The 10,840-nt window shown below is 36.0% G+C and overlaps 1 protein-coding gene across 4 annotated transcripts in view; it reads left to right on the top strand.

The window, feature by feature from the left end:
- LOC115216405 (leucine-rich repeat flightless-interacting protein 2) overlaps positions 1 to 10,840 on the top strand; it is a 202,545-nt gene that overhangs the window by 148,581 nt on the left and 43,124 nt on the right. For all 4 annotated transcript variants that reach the window (XR_005001030.1, XM_029785711.2, XM_029785712.2 and 1 more), the window contains 3 exons: positions 915 to 1,085; positions 3,668 to 3,760; positions 5,065 to 5,209. Coding sequence is in view for 3 of the 4 variants with exons in the window: in XM_029785711.2 (XP_029641571.1) it covers positions 915 to 1,085; positions 3,668 to 3,760; positions 5,065 to 5,209 (409 nt within the window). In the remaining variant the exon portion in view is untranslated. The remainder of the gene's footprint in view (positions 1 to 914; positions 1,086 to 3,667; positions 3,761 to 5,064; positions 5,210 to 10,840) is intronic.

Genomic DNA, 10,840 nt, shown 5'->3' with positions numbered 1-10,840 from the left:
AATTCGACATGGGGTCGAGAATCTGAAACACAAACCGCAAACTGTCTAGGGGACGTAACTCCACCTTATTTTACTCTCCAAAAAAATTTACCATCATTTTTTTCCATTTTTTTGCTATTTTTTGGCTATAACTCTCTAAAAATGCTTTATAGTTATTTCCCTTACAAACCTGAGCAACGCCGGGCGATACTGCTAGTTTAATATAAATGAAGGAACAGGAGATTATGCAAATGAAGTTCATTGCATAATCTGTTCTTTATCATTCATCTAGTTTCATATTACACTCTGTCCTTGACTAAATCTTTATTCTGAAGCATATGTATACTGAGTTCTAGTACCAGGTGATTAGTGTTGCTGTGCCTAAGTGAAATATTAAAATATATTTGTGAATGTATATTTGTTTGTGTGTGTGTATATTTATTTGTATGTGTATTTATATCTGTATGTATATGTGTGTGCATGTATGTTTGTCTGTGTATATATGTATCATGATGATGATATATTTATATATGTATGTATTTGGATTTTTAAATTTATGCATGTGTGTGTGTGTGTGTATAAAAACAGCCAATAACTGATGAAGGGTTGTTCTTTATGTTGTTTGTTTTGTTTTCCATTTGTGACTTTCATTGTTTGAAAATATAGTTCATATTCCGTGTACTGGTACTTTGTATTTTTTTGTTGTACACATTTCATGATGTCCTGTGCCCACATATGCATATATATATATATATATATATATATATATATATAAAATGTGTATGTGTGTGTACATATATGTAAGTATGTACATACATATATATATATATATATATATATATTATTATTATTATTATGATATATCTATTGTAAGTATGCATATATATTCGTATTTTTTATATTTCAATTCTTTCTCTGTCTCTCTTTTATTACAGTCACAGCTGAATGAGTTAGAAGATAAGTACAAAAAGGCTATGGTGGGTTCAGCCCAACTCCATAATGAGAAGCAGGCCCTTGTTTATGAAGTTGATCTCCTTAAGGATCAGCTGGAAGAACAGGAGGAAGAAGTCATTGAATATCAACGTCAGTTTAAGGATAAATGTAAAGTAAGTTTATTAAGTGCTCCATTTCCATGTGGCAACATGTTTCTGCTGAGTTAAAAGCCACATGTTTTGTGTAGTAGCCTGCCTTTTGTGTAGACATAGTTGGAGGTAACAGGATCTCCTCCCACAGGCTTCTGTCGGTGGCTTATCAGTTATAATCATCCATAAGTGTTAGAAATAAGTATCCTTCACACTTACCACTCTTGTCATTCTGAAAGAGGGAGACTAAGTGGTTGTTTGATCAGCTAAAAATTGCAGCCAAATTTTCTTAAATTGTGTCATATCGCTTTCATAAATGAGGAACACTTTGCACAGTATAATACAAGATATACAAAATAAAAGAATGGTCACTGCTGTGAAAGCATATGGCCTAGTGGTTAGGGTGTTGCACTCATGATTGCCAGATCATGGGTTCAATTCCGGGGCGATGTGTTGTATTCTTGAACAAAACACTTCTTTTTGCAAGATGTATCTATAAAACTAATTTAGGGGTCCACCAGAGTAAAATAGTAATCAAAGGGGTCCATAGGTAAAAAATAGTTGAAAATTACTGATGTAGAGGCATCCTTCATGGCTTGCTATGACTGTGTGATTTAACTCTTCCTCAGTTATACAAACCCATAGGTATCACCTCTCTTTCTATGTCACAGAAGAGCGGTTAGCTGTAGGAAGAACCTTATTCAACTGTAAAACTGCATACACACAGATAAAAGCAATAAATTAAGTATGTTTAGTCTCATTTCTTGTATGTGACTGGAAGTATTATCTCCTTTGACAGAAGTGCTACTCTAAAGCAATGTGTTCACTTCCAAAGGTTCATAATTACAGGTTTGAATTGTACAGCAGTTCATTTAGACCATTACACCAATTTTGATGTACTAGCACTATACACATGTTCTTGAAATAAAGTTCTTGTGTTACATGCGTAATGTAAAAAGAAATTGACTGAAGTAAAACTGAAAAAAATGAAATCAACCTACCTCTCGTGTTAGAATAGAGCAATTTGATGTTTCATTCAACTAAAACAAGTCATTCTGAGAATTCATGAACAAGAATAGAGCAAATGTTTCCGTGGAATGAATATTTCTACTCTGGCTGAATTCTCTGCAATGAGAGGCCAAATTTTGGTTTCCTCTTTATAAGGTTAGTGCCTGATTGAGGAGCACTTTTCTGTCTGCTTGATGAAAATGGCAAATAACAAACAATTCCCTTGGTTACATGAAGGTCACTTCACAAAAACATTGTTGCTTCTATTATATTCTTCCTATTCATGTAAAATATTGAAACAAAAGAAATCTTAAAGTGCCCAATAATACATCGGTTAATGTGTAATTGAATTAGTTTGATGGTAAAAACCATATAAATTGGCATGCATATTTGTGTGTGAAGGGTGTTATTTAGCCTTAGGCTGGCTCTGACTGAGCAGACCTATAAAGTTATTCTAGACATTACTATCTTTCTTTTTCAGTTTCACCAAGAACTCTTGCACTATATTATCTAAACTGCCCTTCCTTTTTTAAGACAATTGGATGTGTTTTGAAAGAGATTTGTCTGCTAGTTAAACATTAAGGGTCTTGTCCATAAATAGTAAAAGGACATAACTCTAGAGGGTTACATAATTTTTTTTATATTTATGTACTTGAGTGTGAACACAACACACTACTCTTCTTTCAGGTCCCTAACTCTTTACTTCAAACCCATCATATAGGGAGTTGATACAACTAAACAAATTTATCTTCCCTTACATTATATATTAATGATATCTTAACTTTATGATGTCTTAGTTACCTGACATCTTAGTGCAATGGGTATTAGTGGTGTTGTCCTAGCTAAGTGTTATCTTAATTATGTAATGTCTTGACTATATGGTGAGCTTGCTTTCCAACTACATGGTTCTGGGTTCAGTCCCACTGCATGGCACCTTATGCTAATGTCTTCTACTATAACTCCAGGCCAACCAAAGCCTTGTTAGTGGGTTTGGTTAAATAAAGCCTGAAAGAAACCTATTGTGTGTGTGTGTGTGTGTGTGTGGTTTTGTTTCTTTGGTTGACATCGTGTGGTAGCTGTAAAATGATTGTCACTGTCATACAAGCTGTATCAGTCATTTCCAATGATTTATGAGAAAATGGTCTGGCCATGGAGAAATATTACCTTGCTTGGAAACAGATGACAGTTGGTGACAGTAAGGGCATCTGGTTGCAGAAAATCTGCCTTTGTAAACTCCATCCCAAGCATGAAAGCCTGGAAAAACATATGTTAAAATGGTGGTGATAATGATATGTACTACATCATAGTCAAGAAAAGGAGGAAGGCTAAATATTATCCTCTTCCTCCTCGTTTTCCTCATTGTGAATTAACGATGTAGAATTATGTATAATATTGTAAAACATTACCAGATATCTAGAGCAGCCATATATGCACTCTAGTTCCTGGTGCTCGTAAGTCTCATCTTTTTTCATGCCTAGTATGTTACTGGTACCTACTTAACTATGGAGGTAATTTTATATCATATTGACATACTTACTAATCTCTTTCTCTTCTCTCTCTCTCTCTCTCTCTCTTTCTTTCTTTCATTTATTTTCCAGGAACTTGAGTCCAAAAAACGATCATATCAAGACTTAGACACTGAATGTAAAACTGCCAAATACCAACTTGAACAAAGAGATAAGATTATTCGCGTAAGTTAATTTTCCTTCTCCTTTTTCTTCCAGCATCTGCAAATTTTAGAGGATGTAATGTGTTTTTATTTATTCTCACTGTGTTGCTTAGCAGCACCACCACCACCATCCCTAGTCTAGTGGACCCATAGTCATTTCTTCACATCCTATTCTTCAGATGTAGCGTATCTAGAACTAAATGATCTAATCTGTTCTTTCTCTTTTAAAGATGGTAGAGTGTGATTTGAAGTAGATTTGGCTGCTATTTCTGACAAGCTGAATACCCATGTTGAGGTTACCTTACTCTCTTTACTAGAGTACAGTGTGATCTCAAATATAACATGATCACCACTGTTTGTACCAAAAGTTCCTCAATATATTTCATCCTATTTATTTTTTGACACTCATGTGTCTCCGGTTTCAACTCTGATGTTTTGTCTCAAGTTTCATGCATTATACTGAAAACAACAACATAATCTTAAAAATGGCAGACACATTCATATCTCAAAGAAACAAGTCATTCTGCCTTAAATCCTAAAGATGACTCCTGATGTGGTTCCAAAAGCAATTACATATCAAAATTAGGTGACTCCTGTTTACACACACATAACTGTAAGGCCTGCCAGCCACTTCCTTCCTCCTTGAACGTTACCTCAGATGCATCATTCAGGGAGTTTAATTCAGGGAAGCTATAATGTCACATGATGTCGAAGGTTACGTGATCACATAGTTCACCTGCATATTGCCAGACACAAACCTTTGTCTTTTCCTCACTTAGGACCTGTACATGATGTCTTCATTGACTGCTTATCTAATAATGAACTCCATTTACTTGAGTGTCATGGGTGATGGCCATCATTGATCTGCAGGGTCCTGCTGAACAACCTCAACCATTTTGATGGTGTCTGACTCCAAAACCCAAGAATATTTCTTTGTCTTGGCCAAGGATGAAGTCCTCACCAGGGTCTTCCAGTTCTTTCTTAAACACAAGCAATCCAACCACATTCAGAAAGCTGTTTATCCTTAAACTGTTGTGTTTGATGGATAGAGCCATCAACATGGCATAACTTTTCCTTTAGGGTCTGCCATGTTGATGACTGTCAGTTTGTCTGAAAAGGATATAAGTAAAATTTTTCTCCATGTCCTATAACATTATATTATGTTGCTTTTGATTTTCAACTCACCAAAGTTAGTTCTCAAATATCCCACGTGCCTATTTGACCATTTCTCTTCCCCTACCCACCATTTATGCTTTCATTTGTATTTCCTATAATTGTTCTTGTGAATTTCTCTTTTGATTGTTTTGTTCTTTATCTTTTTGGCAGGAAAATGGTATGGTTATTATCATCTCAGATGAAGGTGTTTGGTCTTTGGTAAAGGCGTCATCACCAAACGGCCCACTAACAGCTGGAATTCCAACATTGGACATCGTCGACTCCAAATTGTCACATGATGTGGACTCGTCGTTAGGTACTCGTAATCTCTCCCATCAATCTGTGTCAGACAACGTAAAGGCTGCAACAGAAATTAGTGCTAAACTGACTGAGACAGTTGATATATTACCCAGTGTTACTACAGCCAAACCTAACTACTGTAATGTTAGTGTCCAGGTTAATTTAGATTCAATAAGCCCAGAACAGAAACAAAGTAGGGATAGATTTGTTCCTATCACGAACAAGTCTGTAGCACCCAATATGGCTGGCTTATACAGTACTGGTAGTTCTGTTGATGTCTCCAACACTATCACTAGCTCCCCAGGTCTTTATGTATGTCATATGCCTTCCTCTCAGTCAAGCAGGTCACCTGTTAAAGAGTCTGATGTCACATCAGCCTCGATTAGTGAGGAGGAAGATGAATTCTTTGATGCTATTAACTTGTCAGAGAGAGGATCCGTTTCCTCTCCCAGTCGAAGTGTTCCAGTAATACTTGAGAGTTCTGTTGATGAAGGGGAATCAGTTGATAACAGTATTGTTTCTGCTGACTCCTTCTCCTCTGACGTTTTATTCAGTGACTTACGTGTGAGCAGTGTTGATCCAGAGCCAGAAGAAGCCCCTCTTGTTTTTGACACATGCACACCAACTGTTTTTGATCAGAAAAACACTTCGATTGATGACAATAACAGTTCCAATGCAGCTGAAATATACCTTGATGAAAACAGTAACCCTGCTTTGCTCAGCACAGATATTCAGAGTGAGATTCAAGCAGAGAGTGATGAAGAGAGCATAGATTTCCTGCCATCTTATGGTACTTACAAAGACCTTGATGAAGATGGACAGAGTACTGATATTGAGTATCTCAAAGATGATGATAATATTCTTTTAGACAAGTCTCTTGAAGAAGAGTCTAGTGACTTTGATCAGGTTGGCAAGCTGTCTGCTCTTACTACTTCAGGTAAGATAAAAACTGGTTATGTGTATAAATCAGTATCAGATACAAACACTGATCAGTTAACTTCTGACAAACATCTGCCTGAAAGTATGAATTATGAGACAGCTATAAGTGGAGATTCAGCTGCTTCTTCAATCAGTAAATCTAATTTGCAGGAATCAATAACTCCTGACTCTGTTGACACCCAAAAGCCTCCATTTAGTGTCAATCCGTATGAGACATATATTGGTGGTGAGCCTTTAATTTCTGATAATGATGACCATAATAATAATGCAAATAATGATAACAATAATTTGAATGACTTTAGTTCAGATGCTTCTGTTCTCTCAAACAATCATCCAAATGAAGCTAACCGTGACAAAATCTCTGAGATGGAAAACAAAGAACCACAGTGTTCAGAGCAACAGCCAGGTCTGTTAATGGAAGGGTCAGGTTTAGCAGCAGCTGTAGAGGAAAGTAGCTCCTTGGTTAGTGGGGTTAATATCAGGGATAGTCTAGGTGAAGCCACTACTGTGGCTGCATGTGAAAATGCAGATATGACTTTTGATGATTTAAAAGATGATGATAGGGAAGACAAAAGAATATCTTGTGAAGGAATTTCTGTTTTGGGTGGGGAGCACGGAGATCCTGTTAGTGTAGGAGATGTTGAAAGTCATCAAATGGATACATCTCAGGTTTCCATTGAACCTGAACCAGATGATGTTGCATTTTATTCCAGGATTGAGCAGTACACTGAACAAGATGAGGTCTTTAATACTTCTCTATCTCCAGAGACTCTCATGTTTTCCCCTGGGGTCACATTTGATAAACCTCCAACATATCCCGTTTCTAACAAAAAGCTGGATATAATTCAGGAGGCAACAGTTTCAAATTTAGAATTTGAGGAAGATGAGGAAGAAGAGGGTGGTGGTCTGCTGAAATACACTGATGACGATTTGTTTGAAATTCTCGACTCTGCACCCTCCCCAACACATGAAGCAGCAGTTGAGAAGCCTCAGGAAGTTCCAGTAGTACTTGAGGGTACGACCGAGCCCGATTTTTTAAGGTCCCCATCACAGGGCAGTTTGTCAGACTCTAGGAACAGGTTAAGTTCTGATCTATCTGAACCTGGATCACCATTTGGGGATGATGTTTCTCAGCCTCACCCTCAGGAACATAAAACCAAGAAGGCTCATGGATCAAAGAAGCTGTTTGATCATTTCAAATCTTGGAAAAAGAAAGATAAAAGGGGTAGGAAAGACAACTAAATAGCTTTGAAAGGAGGGTTTTTATTGACAAGAAGCAAGTGAGGTTAGTATTAGAGTGGAATGAGCTTTGCCGTGTTTGAAATTTTAGCCGAATGTAGTTTAATTTAAAGAACTAGTGGTCATTTAACTTTTTAAACCTTTGCTATTTGAAGAGTTCCTAAAAGCTCTATTGAAATTTACCAAGACTTTGATCCATTTAACAAAAACACAGTTTGTTTCCTTTCTTCCCCTAATACTACATTTCAACTAATTGTAGGGTTTTCATTAAAGATAGGGGACCAATGTGTTTAACCAAGTGTGTGTAGGGTTGTAACATAGGTGGAATACTTCTGATTGAGTTACTTTATGTCATCTAACAGACATGCTGTCATCCTGGTTTCAATTTCCAACAAAGATCAACATGCAAGCCAGAAATTGTATCTGTTGGTTAGTTGGTTGCTGGGGTAGCTAAGAAGGATGCCCACCTCTATATTAGTGGGAACAACCATAGTACTAGATGTAGCTTTCAATGACGTCTGACAATACATTGATTTTTTTTTTTTTCACTTTTTTTCTTCTCCAATTTGCAGAGAAATTCTTCAAGTAACATGCATTCCATATAAGTTAAGAGTCTATATACTAAATGGCATTTACAGAAAAAAAAAAATTTCGAAATTTGTTGAGAAACAAAGATCAGATTTTTTTTTTCTCCAAACGTGAATTAATTTTTTGAAAATTAATTCTTAATTACATGAAATTATCTCCCCTTCTCTTTCAGAGTTGCTAAAAATTGCCTCTAGGTTTTCAATTTCTTTCTCCAACTGAGGGAGAGAAATTTCAATTAATTGATTATTATTTTTTTTTTTTGCATATGTCATTTAATACATCACCTTGAACTTATTTTAAAAAATTTATGCCATTGATCCACTTAACTTCCTTTAGCTAATTATATTTATATATGCCATATATATATATATATATAAGGATTCTATAATTGTTATATAATTGTATTATATATATATAAGAATTCTATAATTGTTATATAATTGTATTATATATATATATATATATAACAATTATAGAATCCTTGTCCATGTTGCTGCTAGTTTTAAGGACATTCAGTCTTGTTGAGTATTTGTCAGACATCAGTTGACATTCTTCACATTTGAAATTTCATTGTTCACACTCATTCACACACACATATGCATACACATACGTACATATCTATACAATACACACACACATACATGTTTAAATTTACAAATGAGGAAAAAAAAAGTAGTCCATACCTATAACAGACCTCTAATCCTTTATTTGAAACTGTCTTCTCAACCTTCAGAATATAAAACAATATAAACGTTACTCTAAATTAAGCATGTCGTGTACACACAAGCACATGCTCTCTTTGATACCACCATGTAATACCATCGATATTCTAGGGTCTCATACCTAATTTCTTAGCATTCCTTGCTACCTATGAAAGAGGTAAACAACAACTAAATCTCTTTCTTTCTTACTTATTTATCCTGCTCTAACATTTCTCATTTTCCTCTTCTTTTTTTCTTCTTTTTGTGTTGTTCTTGAAAAGTTTTGTCTTTTGTGTTTTTTCGTCATTGTCTTTCGTTTCCCTAACCCCTTTTCATCTTTCGTTTCTCCAACCCCTTTTCTTCTTGGTCTTTCGTGTATTGTTTTTCGTATTTTTTCACCTCCTGTCTTTTCTTCTATCTTCTCCTATCCTTTCTTCTTCTATCTCCTCTTTCTTCCTCTCTTTCTGTTAATGTTTCCACTCCCCCTTGCCTACTTGTTGCTCCATCACTTTCCCATCTCATACTCGAACCACCCTCACACAACCCAATGTGCCTTACTCATCATATACCATAACTGACTGACATGACATGGTGATGGTGGGGAAATACTTCGACAGTCTCACTTGAAAACTGTCCCTGTCCTGCATCCGCGTGTCTGTGTGCATCTGGGGTTAATCTGGAAAATTTTAGCTGGCTTTGTTTTTGTATGTGTGTATTGTTTTTTATTTTCCATCTTATTATTTGAATTGTGAGTCAACAGAAATGTTAGTGCATCAGATGACAATACCTTGCAGTATTTGTTCCAGCTCTTTAAGTTCTGAGTTCAAATTCTGTGGGTGTCAGTTTTTGTTAACATCATCTTTTATGAGACATCAACAAAATATAGTACCAGTCAGATACCTGAGCCAATGTACTTCATTAAACTTCTTCCTCCAAATATCAGGCCTTGTGCCTATGTTAGAAACCATTGTTATTATTATTAAGGCAGCAAGCTGGCAGAATCGTTAGCATACCGGGCTAAATGCTTAATGGTATTTCACCTGTTGCTATGTTCTGAGATCAAACTCTGCTGAGGTCAACTTTACCTTTCATCCTTTTGGGGTCGATAAATTAAGTACCAGTAAAACACTGGGGTTGATGTATTCAACTATTCCCCACCTCCTAATTTCAGGCCTTGTGCCTTTAGTAGAAAGCGTTATTATTATCACTACTACTACTATTACTACTACTGCTACACCAAGGTCAACTTTGTCATTCATCCATCTAGAATCTACTAAATTACACCCTTGTTAAACACTTAGGGTTGATTTAATCAGCTATACCCTTTCACTTGAAAAATTTGTGATTTTGTGCTTATGTTAGGAATGAAACAAACATCATTATTATTATTGTTATTGTTGTTGTTGTTCTTTAGTCTCTGAGTTCAAATCCCAACAAGGTCAAGTTTGATTTTCACCCCCCACCCCCGGTCATAGAATGACAAGCCAGTCAATTTCAGGGGTCAGTGTTACTGACTAATTGATGCTCTTGTGCCTGAACCAGAAACAATTATTACTGCAAGGGGTAATGGATTGGCAAAAAGCTCATCTCCAAATTTCTGGCTTTATGCCTATATTAGAAACCACTGTTATTGTTATTATTAAAAAGGTGGCAAGCTGGCAGAATCATTAGCATGCTGGGATAAACGCTTAGCAGTATTTTGTCTGCTGCTACATTCCGAGTTCAAGTTCTGCCAAGGTTGATTTTGCTTTTCATCCTTTCGGGGTCGCTAAATTAAGTACCAGTGAAACATTGGTTGGTCTTGATAGACAATCATTCTTTCTTTGTTAGGTTTGGGGTTATTGTAAGACAGATGGCGGGTATGAGATATGTGGTGATGGAAGTTATTGCATTCAAGAATCTATTTTTGTGTTGCGACTGGAAACAGTTGTTCTGTATCCAGTAGTGAGTGTTGTGAAATTCTCTACAAAACAATATACATTTCAATGTCCTTTACAGTTCAAAAGCATATTTTCTGTCCCCCATCAAATCATTTCCTCAATAAAAACAACAAACGACGACTCAATCGTACACATGAAATGACAATCAACTGTTTGCGATGGAGATTTTCATTGCTGACACATTCTACTTCACCTTTGAGATATGCACATCAGACACACACACACACACACACACACACA

The sequence above is a fragment of the Octopus sinensis genome, linkage group LG10 (assembly GCF_006345805.1).
Source record: "Octopus sinensis linkage group LG10, ASM634580v1, whole genome shotgun sequence".
Taxonomy (NCBI): domain Eukaryota; kingdom Metazoa; phylum Mollusca; class Cephalopoda; order Octopoda; family Octopodidae; genus Octopus; species Octopus sinensis.
The sequence above is the reverse complement of the archived record's forward strand: the minus strand, read 5'-3'. Positions and strand labels throughout refer to the sequence as shown.